The sequence below is a fragment of the Rutidosis leptorrhynchoides genome, chromosome 1, assembly GCF_046630445.1.
Source record: "Rutidosis leptorrhynchoides isolate AG116_Rl617_1_P2 chromosome 1, CSIRO_AGI_Rlap_v1, whole genome shotgun sequence".
NCBI lineage: Eukaryota > Viridiplantae > Streptophyta > Magnoliopsida > Asterales > Asteraceae > Rutidosis > Rutidosis leptorrhynchoides.
Window position 1 is genome coordinate 26605202 of NC_092333.1, and position 19721 is coordinate 26624922.

At 34.6% G+C, this 19721-nt stretch overlaps 1 protein-coding gene across 3 annotated transcripts; it reads right to left on the bottom strand.

The window, feature by feature from the left end:
• Nucleotides 1-13443: 13443 nt before the first annotated feature.
• LOC139857950 (heat shock cognate 70 kDa protein-like) lies at nt 13444-18984 on the bottom strand. Of its 3 annotated transcripts, XM_071846802.1 has the most exons (4): nt 18286-18984; nt 17002-17058; nt 15079-15303; nt 13444-14883 (listed from the first exon to the last, which is right to left on the bottom strand). In XM_071846802.1, exons 3-4 carry the CDS (start codon nt 15296-15298, stop codon nt 13508-13510), a joined length of 1596 nt encoding a protein of 531 aa, XP_071702903.1. In that variant the 5' UTR covers nt 15299-15303; nt 17002-17058; nt 18286-18984; the 3' UTR covers nt 13444-13507. The 3 variants fall into 3 exon arrangements, with proteins under 3 accessions (XP_071702903.1, XP_071702899.1, XP_071702911.1); XM_071846798.1 differs by lacking the exon at nt 17002-17058; XM_071846810.1 differs by lacking the exons at nt 17002-17058; nt 18286-18984 and adding an exon at nt 15385-15489.
• Between the last annotated feature and the right edge of the window lie 737 nt (nt 18985-19721).

The following is a 19721-nucleotide window of genomic DNA, read 5'->3' on the forward strand; positions in this document are numbered from 1 at the left end:
TTTTCTTTGACACGTAGTTGATGATAGCCCGATCTTAGGTCAATTTTTGAGTACACACATGATCCTTGCAGCTGATCAAATAAGTCGTCAATTCTCGGTAGTGGATACCGATTCTTGATAGTTAACTTATTTAATTCTCGATAATCTATACACATCCTAAAAGATCCATCTTTCTTTTTAACAAATAAAATTGGAGCTCCCCACGGTGAAGTACTTGGTCGTATGAATCCACGGTCCAGTAATTCTTTTAACTGACTCTGAAGTTCTTTTAACTCGGACGGTGCAAGTCTATATGGAGCACGGGCAACCGGTGCAGCTCCTGGTACAAGATCTATTTGAAATTCTACAGATCTAAATGGAGGTAATCCCGACAACTCTTCCAGAAATACTTCAGGAAAATCTCTTGCCACAGGCATGTCATTGATGCTCTTCACTTTTTCCTTCGTTTCGACTTTATTAACATGTGCTAAGATAGCATAGCACCCTTTCTTCAAGCACTTTTGAGCTTTCAAACAACTAATGAGTTTTAGCTTTGAGTTACCCTTCTCTCCATAAATCATTACTGGCGTTTTATCCTTACGAGGAATGCGAATTGCCTTCTTGGCGCACACAACTTCAGCTCCTATTTTGGACATCCAGTCCATGCCGACTATTACATCAAAACTTCCTAATTCTACGGGTATCAAATCAATCTTAAATGTTTCTCCGACTAAATTTATTTTACAATCACGGCAAATTTTATCGGCTTTAATTAGTTTACCATTAGCTAACTCAATCATGTACTTAGCATCTAGAGGTAATGATGAACAATTCAATTTAGCGTGAAAGTCTCTACACACGTAACTTCTATCGGCACCAGTATCAAATATAATAGATGCGAATAAGTTATTAATGGTAAACGTACCCGTAACAAGCTCTGGGTCTTCATACGCCTCTCTAGCATTAATAACAAATGCTCTTCCACGTGCAGATCCGTTATTCTTCTCTGGATTCGGGCATTGACTCTTATAATGACCCTGTTTCGCACACCCATAACAAGTAACAGTGGCCAAGGCAGTTCTATTTGCATTGGTGGCAGGAGTCTTGGTACCGTTTGTATTTGTAGCGGGAACCCTACAATCTTCAGCAAGATGACCTTTTCGATTACAATTGTTGCACACCACATTACAATAACCAGAGTGATGTTTGTGACATCTGTTACATAAAGGATTTCGTCCCTTGTAACCTGAGTTCGAACCGCTACCCGCACCTTGCGTGGTTTCTTGTTTCTTGTTGGATTGTTGATGATTACCTTCCCACTTTCTTTTGTTTCCCGATGTCTTGACATCGGTGTTCTTATCCAGAATAATCTGATCCATCAACTCGTTCGCCATGGTGATAGCTTCATGAATAGTCTTGGGTTTGGATGCTGTAACATTTGCCTTGACCTTTTTAGGCAAACCGTCTTTGTACAGTTCAATCTTCCATTCTTCGGTTGGTACCAATTCGGGACATAGCAAAGCTAATTCCATGAATCGCTGATTGTAGTTGGTGAGTTCAGTACCAACAACTTTCAGGCTTCGTAATTCAGCTTCCAACTTCCTAACCTCGTTCCTTGGACAATATTCGTTGATTAGCATTGTTTTGAATTCTTCCCAAGGAGTATCATAAGCTACATCTCCTCCTATGGCCTTCACATAGTTTTTCCACCACGTGAGTGCACTATCTTGTAAGGTTCACGATGCATACTTGGTCATGTCCTTCTCAATACAACCACTGATTTTAAACACAGACTCAATCTTTTCGATCCACCGGGTTAAACCGACCGGTCCTTCTGTTCCACTGAATGATGAGGGCTTGCAACCTTGAAAAGTTTTGTAAGTGCATCCCACACGAGGATTTGGGTTAACTGCAGCACCTCTTGCAGCCTCGACCCATAACATTCTGTCGTTCACTCGCTGATTGATGAGTTCCTGGATTTCTTGTTCCGTCATTCGGTTCAATCGCGCCATAATCTTCAATAAAAATTAAAAAAATAATTACTCACCTGGAATATTATAGATGTAGTATGTATTTACAGTACATCGTAGCTTATTAATAATATGAACCGGATATTATTATAAAAGCCTTTTCTTCTTATTAGCGTTTTATAATTATACCTAGGGTAGTACCTACCCGTTAAAGTTCATACTTAATAGCTTAGTACGAAAATCAATTACTATCACCCAAATAATACTCAACCATGGAAAATTATTGCATTTCACACTTCACTATTTTACATATGCTTATCTTACATCAAACATTAAGCAAACCACACTAGTAATATTATACAAAATGTTATATGATTCCATGGTTTAAAACAACAGCGCATCATTTAACCCAAAGCGTTTGGTTCAAAGGAATCGCTTAAAGGTTATCCTGGTTATCTCCCTGCGTTTTGGCTGAGGGGCTGAAGAACTGGATGCCGGGACAGAACTAATAGGAATAACGGGAATAGGGGTGAAAGTGTCTGGCGGAGTTGGTGCCACAACATCCTCACTAAACTCGGGATTTGGATTTTCCAATTCAATAGCCTTTCGTTTCTTTCCTCGTTCGAACTTGTCTTTTGTAATTTCTTGTATTTCTTCCTCCTCAGGATCACCTTCCGGTTCCTCTTCAATTGATTCATTCGGAACTTGTGAGTCTTCCCCAAAGGTGTCGTTTTCATCATCGGATAGGTTAATGACTGGAACACCATCTGAAGATTCTGGTTCGGAGTCGCTGAATGTGATAACAAGTTCTAAGCTAGACATCTATCACATAACAACTAGCATGTTAGTATCACATAATATTTACATATTAATTTTTAACCAACAAGGATAAGCAATAGTTTTCTAAATCAAACACGGTCAAAGTCCAGACTCACTAATGCATCCTAATAAACTCGATAAGACACACTAATGCAAATTTTCTGGTTCTCTAAGACCAACGCTCTGATATCACATGTCACAACCCGACCTTAACCATAAGGACGAATACAATAACATATAATTTCATCGCGAGGTATTGACCTCTATATGCGACGTTTTTCAAAAACTGCATTCGTTTTTACAATACAAACCATAACTTTTATTACAAATACAAGGTTTAAACAACTTAATAATGATTATCGTTTAGCGATAATATTAGACTTACAAACTTTACATGTGATAATAACAATACGACTTCCAACATATTTTACATTACAAATCCTCCGATATGCAGTTTTATTTTTGACACAAATATGCATACTCAAGATCTTGCTTAAATTCAACATGTTGCAGCGGAAGCTTTTAGTTATCACCTGAGAATAAACATGCTTAAAACGTCAACATAAAGTTGGTGAGATATAGGTTTAATGCCGGCAGCGTTATAAATATAGACCACAAGATTTCATATATAAAAGTTTTAATAAAAATATTCTAAGTTGTTGAGCACTTGATAACCATACTTAACATTTAATCAACGTCGCATATTCCCTTTATTATGAAATCTTACTACACCGTACCATGTGTGGTCACCGAAACGAAGTACTGTGCAACCGTTGAATACTGGTCGTCCAGTCCGGTTGGGGTTGTCAGGCTCGATAGATCTATCAACAGGATTCGCGTTTACAATACCTCATGTAAATAGTAGTTACCAAGTTACAGGGAAGTATGCCAGTGGTACAACTCAACGTAGAATATATATTTTTAATCACTTGTGTCCATAACGTAAATCATAAAATGCATGTATTCTCATCCCGAAATATTTAGAGTTTAAAAGTGGGACTATATACTCACTTTTGCCTTGAAGGTATTTAACTCGACTTGGTCTCCGATAGATATCACAAACCTAACCATATATATAATATATCAACATATTTTCTTTTCAAGTAATCGTTACATATATATATATTTATAATACTTTTAATATTTTCTTAGTCCGTAGTTAGCAGTCCGATGTTAGTGGTCCATAATTAGTTGCTCAATAAAATAAATAAAGACCACATCGTATTCATATTGATCAAAATTAATCTCGACCCATGGTACCATGTTGTCAAGTGACGTGTTGCGTACATAAAGTACCGTGTTGTCAAATGACGTGTTGCGTACAATCATGAGGTCTTATGATTAATCTTCTCGTGTTGTTTACGGGTGGTCCTGAAATATATAAAATCAAATCATAAGTAAATATATATGAAATATCATATTAATTAGAAAATATATGATTAATTTAATTTTTCTCCAAATATTTTCGTAGCTAAACTAGCTTCGGATACCCGATCTTGTTTTAGTCGTAGTTTCTTCATTACAACTCCGTTTTTGTTGGTTCAACTTGTCACTTCCTTGGATCGAGTCAAATTTTAAGAATATGAACTGAAAATACCTTAGTTTTTATTCGAAATCACAGGTTATAGGTCAAACTTTGGTGAAACTTATGAAAGTGATCATTTTCCACCATAAAAACAACATTTAATGATCATTTTTCTAAAAATACTTACACTTTGAGTTAAACCATGAAATTTTTATGTGTTAACATATTCATAAGAAATATCATTTTTCCAGAACATGAACTTCAAATTCAAAGTTCAAGATGGTTTTTAAATATCCAACCCAAAACAGCCCCTGTTGCACTCCGACGGCGTAGATTCAGTTTTAAGGTGTTCTTTGTAAAAACAAGTTGTATCTTGTTAAGTTAGCATATCATTATGATATATTACAGGTCTTGAAGTGTTTTAAAAGTCAAGTTAGAAGGATTTATTTAGTTTGCGAACAAGTTTGAAATCATTCAAACTATGTTCTTGTTGTTAAAATTTTACAACACAAAATAAGATAGCTATATGAATATGAATCGAATAAGGTTATGAACAAGGTTACTACCTCAAGTTACTTGGACAAAGTTACTGCAAAATATAAGAAAAATCTTGGAATCAAAGAGTGGTGGAGTTGGATCAAAAGGTTGGAAGTAAACTTGTATAGTTGGAAGGATTTTTGAAGTGTTCTTGTAAGGAATTTATTATGATGATTAAGGCTTGTTTTTGAAGCTAGATCTTCATGGTTATTTGCTGAGATTGTGAAGAACACTTAAGGTTCCTAAGAGTGTATTTTTGGTTAGAGAAAATGTGTAGTAAAAATGAAAATGGAATGGAGTATAAATGGTGGTGAAAAGATGTATAAATTTGTAATATTGTGCAAAAGTCTTGTAATATGCCAAATTGATTAATCATGCATGCTAAGATCGAAAATTGGCTGACTCATGGCTGCTAATAAAGTGATTGTGATGTGTATATACCAATAGTAAATACGTATAGAAGCTGGGTATGATACGGGTACATATACCCTAGATATACGTATAAAAATCTTGAGAAAATGGAACGAGAGTTCAAATATAGCTATCTTTTGTAAATATACTTATATTATTTTATGTATATAAATCCTTTAAAAGTGATAAAATACATATCTATGCGATACATGTATAAGCATTATAAGTTTTAAGTATTTAAGTCGAAGAACGTCACACATGGTTATTGTTTTGAAAACTTAAGTAAGTAGTTTCAAAATATACTTATAACTCATTATTATTAGTACACAATGAGATGTTAAAACATTCTTAGATCATGTTAAATATATATAAATACATATATATACACAAACGTATAATTATCGTATGTTATATAGTTCGTGATATCATCGGTCAAATTGGACGGTCAAACGTTATGTAAAACTCTTTTCAAAAACATAAGTCTCAACAATTTAGATTGCTTATCATGTTGGTAATGCTTAATTTATGTAAATATTAATCTCATAGGTATAAAATGATGGGAAAAAAAATCCGGGTCGTTACAGTACCTACCCGTTAAATAAATTTAGTCCCGAAATTTTAAAATTGTACCTATTTTGCGTTGTCGGGAAATAAATGTGGATACTTTTGTTTCATCTGATCCTCTCATTCCCAAGTAAACTCGGGACCCCTTCGAGCATTCCAACGAACCTTAACAATTGGTATGTTGCTCTGCTTGAGCCGTTTAACTTAACGGTCCATGATTTCGACTGGTTCTTCTATGAATTGTAGTTTCTCGTCGACTTGGATTTCTTCAAGAGGAATTGTGAGATCTTCCTTTGCAAGACATTTCTTAAGGTTTGAGACGTGAAATGTATTATGTACTCCGGCGAGTTTTTGCGATAACTCTAGTCGATAAGCTACCGGTCCGATGCATTCGATAATCTTGAACGGGACTACATACCTTGGGTTCAGTTTACCTCTTTTTCCAAAACGTATTACACCTTTCCAAGGTGACACCTTTAACATAACCATGTCACCAATCTGAAACTCTAATGGTTTCCTTCGGACATCGGCGTAGCTCTTTTGGCAACTACGAGCTGTTTTCAATCTCTCCTTGATTTGTACGATCTTCTCAGTCGTTTCGTGTATGATCTCGGGACCAGTTAATTGTCGATCTCCTACTTCATTCCAACAGATAGGGGATCTACACTTCCTTCCATACAGTGCTTCGAATGGTGCAGCTTTAATGCTCGCATGGTAACTATTATTATACGAGAATTCTACTAATGGTAGATATTTATCCCATCCGTTTCCAAAATCGATCACACATGCCCTGAGCATGTCTTCAAGAGTCTGAATTGTTCTTTCACTCTGCCCGTCAGTTTGCGGATGATATGCGGTGCTCATATCCTAACGAGTTCCTATGGCCTCCTGTAGTGATTGCCAGAACTTTGATGTAAATCTACTATCACGATCGGATATAATGGAAATAGGTATTCCATGCCTTGAAACAATTTCCTTTATGTATAATCGTAATAGTTTCTCCATTCTATCAGTTTCCTTTATAGGCAAGAAATGTGCAGATTTGGTGAGACGATCAACTATTACCCAAATGGTGTCATAACCCCAGGCAGTATTAGGTAACTTTGTGATGAAATCCATGGTAATACCATCCCATTTCCATTCTGGGATTTCTGGTTGTTGAAGTAACCCTGGCGGCTTCTGATGTTCTGCTTTGACTTTGGAACAAGTTAAACATTCCCCAACATATGTTGCAACATCTGTCTTTAAATTAGACCACCAATAATGCGTCTTAAGATCTTGATACATCTTTCCAACTCCAAGATGTATCGAGTATCTTGTCTTATGTGCCTCGTTCAATATTAACTTCCTTAGTCCACCCAACTTTGGTACCCAAATACGGTTTGCAAAATATCGAATTCCGTCTTCCCGTATAACGAGTTGTTTCCCATACTTCTTCATTATTTCATTTCCTATGTTTTCTTTAGTAAGAGCTTCTCGTTGAGCCTCTTTGATTTGTGAGTTGAGATTCATGCGAATTTTTATGTTCATCGCTCGTACTCGAATTGGTTCCCGTTCCTTTCTGCTTAAAGCGTCGGCTACTACATTCGCTTTCCCGGGATGATAGCGAATCTCACAATCATAGTCGTTTATCAGCTCGACCCACCTACGTTGCCTCATGTTCAGCTATTTCTGATCGAAGATATGTTGAAGGCTTTTATGATCGGTAAACACAGTGCATTTAACCCCATATAAGTAGTGTCTCCATATCTTCAATGCAAACACTACTGCTCCCAATTCTAAATCATGCGTCGTATAATTCCGCTCATGAATCTTCAATTGTCTGGATGCGTATGCTATAACTTTCTTCCGTATGATCATCAGGTCAGTGCGTGGCTACTGTCCCCAGAGGACGAATCGCCAGAGTCGTTGGAGGGTAGCGATGACGGGATCTGTGAGTCGGCAACAATGGTAGGCGAGGTGGCAGATGAATCTGAGCGCTCTCCAAATCAAGGATAATGGGCGGGATATCCGACATCTGAACAAGGAAAAATAACTTTTTCCATGTCAGTAAGTCATATAGCAAGCACGTATTAGGCAAAGTAACTACGACAGTCTAGATCATCTATAGCAGTAAATAGCATGACAATAATAACGAATCCTACATAAGTATCATGCAATCGAAAGCAAATAGTATCATGCAGTAGTGAAAACAAGTAGCAGTATACGACATATAGCAGTAAAAGTAAGCAGCAGCATGCAGCAAGTTCCGCAGAAACAAGCAAACTAGAAAGTTGTAGATTAGTCCTATTAGTGAATCCTACTTGGCTCGGTTTAGACTCACTAATGCAACCTAATTCCCTACAACCTGGCTCTGATACCAAATGTGACGCCCATTATAAAATCAACGTGTACGGATCATCAACAACAGGATCGTTACAAGGTCAAACACTATATGCTGTTTTAAAATAAGTTTGCATTCATAAAAAGAGGTGACGTCTTAACCAACATCAAAAGTTTTATAACCAATAGTATGCTTCTACGAATAGAAGCAATTAACATAGTACGAGACCCAATGGTCATTACAAATTCATTGTTTCAAAAGTAACATAGTTTGTGAATGCAAGGTAAACATTTCATGCAGAGACATCTCTAACAAAATCAGCGGAAGTCTACACAGCAAGACTACTACAGCGGAAGCATCATACCTCTAAGCACCTGAGAAAACATGCTTAAAAATGTCAACACGAATGTTGGTGAGCTATAGTTTAAATGTAACAGTAATGTAAGGTAGGCCACGAGATTTCGTATTTCAAAACAGTATGAAAAGTATATGTTCAACCGTGGGCACTTGGTAACTAACTTAACGTAAATATCACCCCCTAAAAGTACACTTGGCGAGTGCGTAAGTTTACGAAGTATTAAACACCCGTTAAATGCTAGCACGACTAGCCCGAGTGGTCTATCCATATCTAAGATTCACGTTCACTGGTTCAAAAACCAATGACTAAACGTTACCGAGCTAAGGGGAAAGTTTATGCCGTTGTATAACCCACAAATATATAAAGTTTAAGTACTCGTGCCTAGTATGTAAAATGTAAAAAGTGCATGTATTCTCAGTCCCAAAATAGTTAAAGTAAAAAAGGGATGCTATAACTCACAGTGAAAAGTAGTAAAGTCGATACGAGATAAGTAAGCAAGTAGTTGGTCCGAAAGGTCCTCAACCTAAGTCAAAAGTTACTAAGTCAGTAAATCGTTCCCAAAGGTTTAAAAGTATGTAAATTAGGTCTTAAGTGTCATCATCATTCATCATAAGTCAAAAAGGGTAAAGTAAGTTTCAATCAAGAATAGAGATCGAAACAAAGGCTGACTTTGATCAACTGCTACGACCTCTATGTAAGTCTAAAAGACGCGTAATCAGTGGCTATGGCTCCGTATGTGAGTCCCCTAGTTGCTAAAAAATTTCCAGAACCAAACTCGTCTTCGTTTGACCTCGGCGACGGTTTAAGTGCGAGTAGGTCAGAAATTTCAGCACAACGTTACAAAGGTGTAGTGACTTTCGAAAGGCTATAAATCCTAAACCGTAAATCGGATTAAGACGAGTCTTAAACGAAAAGTCATCTACTCGAACCGAACTATCTGTAAATTAAATTTTCCAGTAGCCCAGGAGCCTGATCAGATCCAGAAAACAGTAAGCAAAGTGCTCTGGTGGGTTCTTGGTGCTTGATGCTCATCACGGTTCTCATCCTTGATGCTTATAGCTTCAAGTGTACAACTCGTTGATGTGTTTGCATCATCTTAACCAAGTTTTGACCATCATGACACCAATGTATGTCTAAGATAAATAGCACAACTCATTTAAGGTTTGTAAGAAGGTTGATGAACCAAAGTTACATCAAGATCTTAGATCCGACACATACATGAGTTCTAATAGTAATATTAAGCTATAAACTTGAATGTAAACCAAATAAACAAGATCTTAAGTTGTAGAACTTAGATCTTAGTTAGATCTTAAAGATCCTAGATTAAAAAGTCTAGATCTAGTGTTCTTAAGTTTAATCCCAAGTTATAGAACTTGGATCTTCACTTTAATAAAACCATAAGTTATGAAACTTAGATTTTAATCTTGTAGAATGTATATAAGCTTATAAGCTTTTGTTTTAAACAAAATTGGAAGACCATAAGCTATAGAAACTTAGATCCAACATAAGTGTATAAAGTTATAACTAGAAAGTTTAACTTCCATGTTCTTGAACTTACAAAGTTTTAACTTTAGTTTCAAAAAGAATGAGATCAAGTTTAACTAGTAATACTTGACCAAAATAATAGAATCACGAATTAAAGTACATACAAAAGGAAGAAATAAACTAAAGCTACAAGTAACAAGTTCATGTTTGTTTCATACTTAAGGAGATTTAAGTCAAAGCTTGGATCTTAAGACAATAAACCTCAAGTTTTCAAAACATGAACACAAGTAAGATCTTAAAGCTTATGAACTTTAGATCTTTATAACATTTCAAGTGTAGAACCATAAGCTAACAAGCTTAGATCCTTGTTCTTGATTCCTCATCAAACAAAGGATGGAAGAAGCAAGATTACATGAAGATACAAACTAGAAAGCTTGATCTTTAACAACAAACAACAAACTAGTGTGATGATGATGCTACTAGTCGACTTTCAAAGGAAGAAAGAAGAAAGAAAAAAAAATATATTACTTACAATTTAGAGAGAAAAGTCTAGAGTAAGAAGTAGTGTAAGAAGGTATGTGAAAAATGAAGTTCAAACTAGCATATAAGTAACAAAAAAAGAAAAATGGAACTCATCTCCCCATGACCCAAGGCCGACGGTTTTGGCTCCAAAAATGGGGTAGTCAACTTGATCTTTCATGTGTGGGAAGATGGTGTTTGCTAGGAAAGTGTATAAGGTTAATGCATGGGAAGATGGCGCATGCATGCTTGAAACATTCTTGTCTCCTACACCTTAATTAATCTTGTTTAATCTTAATGAATCACTAGCATAAAAATGGGCTCACTAATTAGTCCATTAAGTAGTGTAGGGTGGGCCTTAATTAGTCCATTAAGTAGTGTAGGGTGGGCCTTGATAGTCCAAGTCCAATAATAAAAGCCCATGTATAAGTATGCAACAAATTTGTAAAAAGCCTAAGTAATTAACTACTTACATTAGTTAATTAGGAATAATTAATAATAATTAATTGTGAACGTAAATAATATTCGAAATATTATTCGTGAAAAGCACGTGTCGAAAAGACGAGTCAGGACAATGGAAAGTCAATTACGGTGACAAGGAAAATGTACAAGAATACATTTACTACAACGCAAGTATTAATAATAAATATTAATAATATAAGTTGGAAAATCCAGGGTCGTTACATGTATAAACTTTAAAGCATATTGTACAACCTTCGTATAATAATTGTATTTTGATTTTTTTTAAAAAATTCTAAAATCATTTGTTATTACTAATAATTAGACTTTTTTTTTGCTGTTGGTCCCTCCATTATACACCAAAAAGCTAACAGCATCCCTCCGATTTTTTATTTTTTTTTCTAACAACATCCTTCCATCATCCTATTTAAGTATGTTAAGTTCATCCGTCTAAATTTTGTTAAAATGGTCCGTTAACTCTTGTGCATTGCATGTGAGGTAAAATAGTCTTTTTAGCCTCCATGTCTAATTCCTTTTCTCTTTTAATTATTATTGATTTCCATATCTTTTTTATTTAATGATGAGTAGATCTTGAACATCTCAAATCTCATTTTAAGGATGTTAAGAAACTTGCAATCACATTTCATCAATACCACCAGTAGCGGAGCCACTTGAGAACCACTGGGTGCAGTTGACAACATTAAGAATTAAAGTGTAGTGTTAATATTATGGGATTTTCAGTTGTTACAAAATTATTTTGTCATTTTGACACAACTCATCTAACCCATTCTCAAGTAATGACCCAATAACACATTAATTTTATGAATAGTTATCAGGTCTGTTCACTATCAATGACCCAATAACATAGTTAATTATAACGAGAATTTCATTTTCTATTATCAGTAAACTTAAATACCTAATTTAGACGACTACAACGTAAAAGGACTCGTATATTTGTATCTCCATCCACGGCCATTTCAAGATTATAATTTAATGGAGTCCCGAATTTTTTTCAATACTAATTATATTTGAATCTTATTTTAGTGGAAGCTTATTTTCAAAAAACTACAAATTCTAAAAATGTATAGAGTCTGAGTAGTTAAATTTAGTAATGTCCCAAACAATATAAAAGAAAAAATATAAATTTAAAAAATATACTAGTAGTGTCCTATACAATTTAAATAGTATTTTTCACTAGAAAAATTCAAACTAGTGATTCTCGTGACTCCACGGACTTCTTACATTCGCCGATGTCTCCATCTATGTATAGACTATAGTATCATATATTCGTGCCTACCACTAACTTTTATTAATAAAAAGTAAAATAATACTTCATTATTAATAACTTATACTAATATTTGATTATTTTGTAAGATTCTAATAGTAATTTTTTAAGATAGATTGTTTTATACATGTCTCAGCATTTACTATCTAGGGTGATGATTCGATGTACATAAGTTTGTAATTGTAACCAAGTAACCAACACTTCAAAAGAACTTGGTTTTTCCTTATATTTGTATCAAGTCATAAAAAAAGGAAAATGATAAACGTAGTCCTAAGGGCTACACTTAAGCATACCAAAAATAATTTTATTTTATTTTTATAACTCAACCATGCCATGAATAATATTAATACCAAATTTATATAAGGAAAGTCGATATTAAAAAAAGAATATTTATACTTTGTAATTAATTAAATAAAATTTATAAAATTATTTATGATAAGCTTAAACGTAGCTCTAAAGGTTACATTTATCAAAATCCAAAAAAAAAATTAGTTACTCGTATATTTTAGTATATTACTTTATTTCAACATTAAGTCGAAATTACTGCCAATATGATACTTATTTAATTAATCCAATATTCCATAAACATCCCAACTAGTAGTATCACTTTGGTCAATTGTCATTCTGACCCAATTTCTACAAACAACTTCACCATTTTCCCACATCAAAAACATCCAAAGTTTTGGCATAATTATCCAAAAAGTACAAAGAAACTTCAAGCCAAAGGACCATCCATATAAAATTCACCCAAATCCCAAAATTCATATAATTCTTTTTACAGTTTGACCACAAAAAGTCCAACATATACATCAGCTTTTCATTATTATATACTCCGTATTTATTACTCATCCAATTAATGCAGACCCTTGCTCATCAACAATAAAAATATCACAAGTATCAAAATATACAAGGCCTCCCATGATCAGGTTAGCAATGACGACGTATAATAAATCATTGACAATAATAAAAACAACAATTCCAAAATCATAAAATTATAAAGTTCGACTCCTCTGGCCGCATTTAAAGGCTAGTGGAGAAGCCGACCAGCGACTAAGTTATAAAACCAGCACGAGATATGTTTCATAACAAAGCCAAATATTGGACAAATAGAAAATTGTCCTACCATAGTCCCATACTTGATTTGATTTAATATAACTTTGTACTAGACAAGATATTTTCCAATTAGCATAGAATCGATTAGAAACATGGAAAATACATTACAAGTAGATATATCATCAGTGATTATAATTCCTAATAAAGATTAGACAAGTTTTTAAACATATCTTTTGGTATATATTGAAACACTCATACTTTTTTTATTACCAGTAGGTTTCACCTCTGCTGAAACATTTAGAATACCATTAACATCTACGTTAAAGCAAACGGCGACATCTACTTCACGCGAAGGGGCTGCCGGAATTCCATCTATACAAAATGAACCAAGGAAGATGTTTTCTTTAGTTTCAGTGCTCTCTCCCTGATATACATTAACTTCCACATTTTCTTGGTTGTCATATTCTGTACCAAATACAAGCTCCTTAACAGTAGGTATAGGTGTGTTTTTAGGGATCATAACACGCATATCATTTAGACGTGAGGCAAACTTATTCTTCACACTAATCTTGATGCCAAGAGATAAAGGGGTCACATCTAACATAATCAACTCTTGCACCTTTTTGTTCCAAATACCACTTAATTTTGCAGCCAACACTGCAGCACCATAAGCGACAGCTTCATCCGCATTAATGCTCTTGCAAAGAGGCTTTCCGTCAAAGAACTCTGTTAGCATCTGTTGTACCTTTGGGATCCGAGTTGAGCCCCCAACAATTACCACGTCGTCAACGTCATTCTTGTGCATATTCCCATCTCTCAAACACTTTTCAACATGCTCAAGGCACTTCACGAAGAAATGGGCATTTAGCTCTTCAAATTTTGCCCGCGTAATTTTCATGGAAAAATCAATTCCATCATAAAAGGAATCAATTTCGATTGTTGTTCGAGTTGTTGACGATAGATCCCTTTTTGCTCTTTCACATGCAATTTTCAACCTCATCCTTGCTTTTGCATTCTTACCCATGTCCTTATTTTCTTTCTTCTCAAATTCTTTGACACAATGATTCACCATCACCTCATCAAAATCTTCACCACCCAAACGAGTGTCACCACCCACCGCTTTGACAGTAATCTTACCAGCCTCGCTGATATTGAGAAGGGATACATCAAATGTTCCTCCACCCAAATCAAATATGAGTACATTTTTCACATCGGGACTATCTATTTCACCGTTGTTATCTAAACCGTAGGCAATTGCTGCCGATGTAGGTTCATTAATCAAGCGCATGACATTAAGGCCAGCCAATGCACCAGCATCCATTGTTGCTTGTCGTTGTTGGTCACTAAAATATGCAGGAACCGTTATCACCGCGTCCGTAACTTTTGTTCCAAGATACGCTTCGGCAGCTTCTTTCAGATTTTTTAAAATCTTGGACGATATTTCTTCTGGTGAATATTTATTATAACCTATCGACTCGTGTTCAAATACAATCATTGGTTTCTCCCCGAACCCTTCAATTACCTTAAAAGGCAGCGACTTAATGTCCATCTGCACTCTACTGTCATTGAATCTGCTTCCCATTAAACGTTTAACATCTGACAATTATAAAATAATGAACTATCAATCAAAATATGGGATGTATATGAACAATTATAAAATAATGAACTATCAATCAAAATATGGGATGTATATGAAATTAAGTGTGATACTAGGGTCTAGGGTTCTATATCTTACTAATAGTAAAGTAAAGAGGATATAATATATAGTTGATCAAACCAAAATAAACTTACCAAAAATTGTGTTTTTAGGATTTCTGGCAATTTGATTTTTTGCAGCCTCGCCCACCAAGAAGTCGGGGCGATCCCATGCAATACACGAAGGTGTAATCTTGTTACCTTGTTCATTAGGAATTATCTCAACACGATTGTGCTTACTAAACCACGCGGCTACACATGAATATGTTGTTCCAAGATCAATACCGATTGCAGTTCCTCCAACTCTTTTAGACATCTTCACTGAACATAAAAAAAAAAAAAAAATCAATTAAAAAGCGTAATAAATCTTTGTAAACCTGGACAGAACTTGCAGTATCGAACCTTTTTTGTTGGAGTATTAAATAAACCTAACCGAATAGAGGTGACGATGATGTATTTTTATAGGTTCATGACCGAAACATCTGGTGAGGATTAATATGATGATCGTAATCCTAGGCAGGGCCGGCCCGGAGGGGTATTATTTATTGGTCACAAAAATTACCATGCCCAACTGGCCAAGACTTTTAAAAATGTAGATAAGTTAAGCCCAAATGACTAAATTTAGTTTTTGTTCTTTATTTATCATGGCACAAGTTATTAATTTATAGTGTATTCTTGTTTGATTCCTCTCCAATGTGGGATAAAACACATTAACTTATCACTTATCAAGTGGACAACAGATAAAGAGAAGCTGTGGCAGAGCATTGAAGATCAATATCAAGGAGTATAAATTATGTTGTATCTGTATAGTTGGTGTGTTTCATTTATTGAATAAAGTAACATTAATAATCTTTAAAATATCTTTAAGGATTGATATATTTGTCGTTTTTTTAATTAGCTATATTATTCATTAGGGTCTAAGAGCCCTTTTTTTTCGTTTCGTCCAGGGCACTCAAATTTTCGGGATCGGCCCTGATCCTAGGTTTAATATGATCGTGATTTTAGGATAACTCTTTCTTTTACGTATTTAATTTAATACCATAGAGTATAAACCCCTACAATTTATCTTATTTAATTTAATCTATTGTAAAGGTGCTACTAGTTTTTATATAGGGTTTTTTTTTTTTTTTTTTTTTTTTTTTTTGAAGTAATTCATTCACTACCTATATTTAACGGGACACCACCAAATGTGTTTTACAGGATTATACAGTATAATACTATAAATCATGTTTGATGGTATATGGCCAAAATGAATCATCACTCTCATCACCCTTTTTATTCACCTCTATAAAGCACTCAAATCATGATGTCATTATTATTTTATATTTATTATAATTAAAAGATACAAAATAAAAATAAAAAATATTTAGTGTCAAAACCATTTTTAGATAAGATATGTATACTTTTTGTAATAAATAAAGGATCATGCTAAACGTATTCGTTACGGATATGTTTAAATATTTATTACAAAGTGATAAATTTTCATATTATAACTTACTCTTCATGCTTAAATTCAGGAGGTCAGTTTATTTATAGAAATATATAGCTGTATAATAGGTTTAGAGCTCGTGTGTTGCACGGTTGCTCAAAAAGCGTTAAAATTATTAGTTACATATAGATACAGTTTGTAGTTTATGAACAATATGTTAAACAAATAATCAACTCTAAGTCTTAAACATTTAACAACATAATATCATAACGTTTTGAGCCCAAATCAACATCCGTCTTTAGGTTGTCAACAGATCTATTATGGTTTTGCGCAACCCATTATCAGCTCTAACAGAGTGCATGAATGTCGTCTTTTTGCATTATATGTAACACATGAAAAATCACACTATTACTTGATAGTGACAGAGCTTAGAATTACAATCTCAATTATTAACGATAGCTTTGCGAATAACAATCTAGGTCACAGTTAAATCATATTAATTGAAGTCATGGTATCAGGTCAAAAGAGTGATTTGTGATCACTTTTAACATAAGGCCAACCCATTTTATTAAGTCTTGAATGCAAGTAACCTTGAGTTTATCAAAACTCTGCCTTGAATGTAGCTAACATTTAGTTCATGTGTAAACCTGAACAATGGAATAATACAAGTTAGATGGAAATAAGAATGTACGTATTCCCTGATATCATGTGTAACGTGAATCGAATTTCGGCATCGGTATTTTAGGGTTAGATTGGGGTGAGAGAGAACTCTTTTTAGGGAAGAGATAATTTTTTTTTTTAAAAGTAATGGGGTATACACGTTTGCATATTCCCTGATATCTTTTGTTTATTAAATCTATTTTCTGTTCTCGATATTTTTATTAATTATTTTTTTTAAAATTTAATTATAGATTAATAATTATAATAATCTGAAATTATGAGGATTTTTCATTTGAAAATTCCACGTGTCATTAAGCCCTGTTAAAACGCATGTAATGCCATGTATGTTGAATTTAACTCTAGATACTATTTAAATGACCCGTAAATTCACGGGTTTGATTAGAAAACATTGTGACTTGAGGTATATGGTTCATAATCCGATCATTAACATACTCACTTCTAAAAGTGGGGATTAAAAACCAAGTTGGCATATTAAATCCAAACAAAACCAAGTCCTTAACGTGTATAGAAATCATTTACCAAGTCCTTAACGTGTATAGAAATCATTTATTAACATACTCTCTTCTAAAAGTGGGAATCGAAAACCAAGTTGGTATATTAAATTCAAACAAAACCAAGTACTTAACATTGCATAGAAATTGTATACATATAAGTGTTAGAATGCATCAATTAACATAAGTCAACAAAAGTCAAATAACCATTTTTGGTTATTTGACTTCTTGGGATCAGATTAAATAACCATTTTTGGTTATTTGACTTCTTGGGATCAGATTCTACTTCATCATTTCCCTTTTTTGGTTAGTCACAAGAGGTCAACAAGCTACCAAGGACCTTCTGATCAAAGCCTGCTCTTTTCCTCAAATGTAATGAGGGTTCCAAAAGCATAATTGGAGCCCACCCAAAATAGAAAATAGCTGTTAACTGTTTTGTGTATATAACTCTTGACAGAATGTAAACAAGAAAACAATTCAGATTGTAACCATTATTCATAATCAATACAAATCGATCATATTCTTATCAATTCTAACATGGTATCACGAGCTTAAGGTTTGCAGATCCGAAATCAAAGCAACCGATTTATGGCTCAATCATTTACCAAAAATAAAGCTACCATGTCCAAAATTGACGGTAGCTCAAACAAAGCTGCCATGTCAAATTTGGACGGCAGCTCAAAACAAAATGGAAAAACTTACCTAGATGTTCTCTGTCACAAATCAACCACCGCAACTGCCATTGCCAAAACAGAAACCATCATCGAAAAACACAATCAACCACCACAACCGCCGAGCTGTATTTACTGTGGTATGTCACAACACACTGTAATCCAATGTTTTAAGCTCATCGGTTATCCCAAATGGTGGAACAAACAGAAAAACGGCAGAGTGGTGATGACGGTAAAGGCGGTGACCGGCGGCAACCATACGGCTACCTGCAACGGCACCACAAGAGGTAAAACTTTACCTTTAAATTCTTGTTCCTGGCAAAAACCGACCAAATGGGTGAAATGGGTGTGGAAAAAACCCTTAGACCCGAATGTTGTCCCAAGTTTAAAGCTTTATTCACAAAAACCGGTAGCAAAGAGAGAGTCAAATGACTTTAATCTCAGATCACAAATTCCGGTCAAAAGAATAAAACCTTCAAACCCTCGATTGCAACAATCGATCAAATTGAAAAGGGAAAACCCTATTCGATTGCAAGAACAATAAATCGTTGCAATAAATCGCTTCTGGTGTCTTCAAGATGAAGAAGTAGGGTTAAAGCCTAAATTGAAAACTTCTGATCCACAAAGTAAAATCTTAGCCGATGGGATCGAGATAGGTGGGATGAACTGTAAAGTTAAATCTTTTTCCCAAGAAAAACCCTTTTCCCAAGCTATAAGCAACCAGGAGCCAAATAAATGGCCAAATGACCTTTCAAGGGAGTCAAAAGTTTTTAAAGAGTCAAATAAATGGCCACACGAATATATTAAAAATAAAGGGTCAAAAGATATTTCTTATAGATCATCAGTATGTGAAGACTCAAAAGTATGTTATGATGGATCAAATAATGACCCAACTAAAATTACCAAGTCTAGTGGACCAAAAAATGACCCAACTAAAATGACTAATTTTGAAAATAGTAACAGTAATAATAGCCCAAGTATGATTGAATCCACTTACTCTACATCTCATTTTAAGAAGTTTTTAAATACACAAAGTAAACCTTCTTATGGAAAATGTAATGGTGTCACAAATAACGTAAAAAATAACGAGTGGATTTTTGATTGTGGAGCTACTCACACCATGACTTTTGAAAAATCGGATTTTTATGCTCAATCAAAACCTCGGGTTAGTAAAATTCAAACGGCCAATGGAGGAGTTGTACAAGTGGAAGGGGGTGGAAAAATTGAAATTACTCCGACTATGAACTTATCTAATTGTTTATATATTCCAACCCTGTCTCATAAACTTTTGTCTATTAGTCACGTTACAAAAGAGTTAAATTGTTCCGTATTATTACACCCCACTTTCTGTATCCTTCAAGATATCAGGACTGGGGTGATTATTGGGCGTGGTACCGAACGGGGTGGGTTGTACTATGTGAACGAAGTAACCCAACATGGTACCGTGATGCTTGCTCACAGAACACC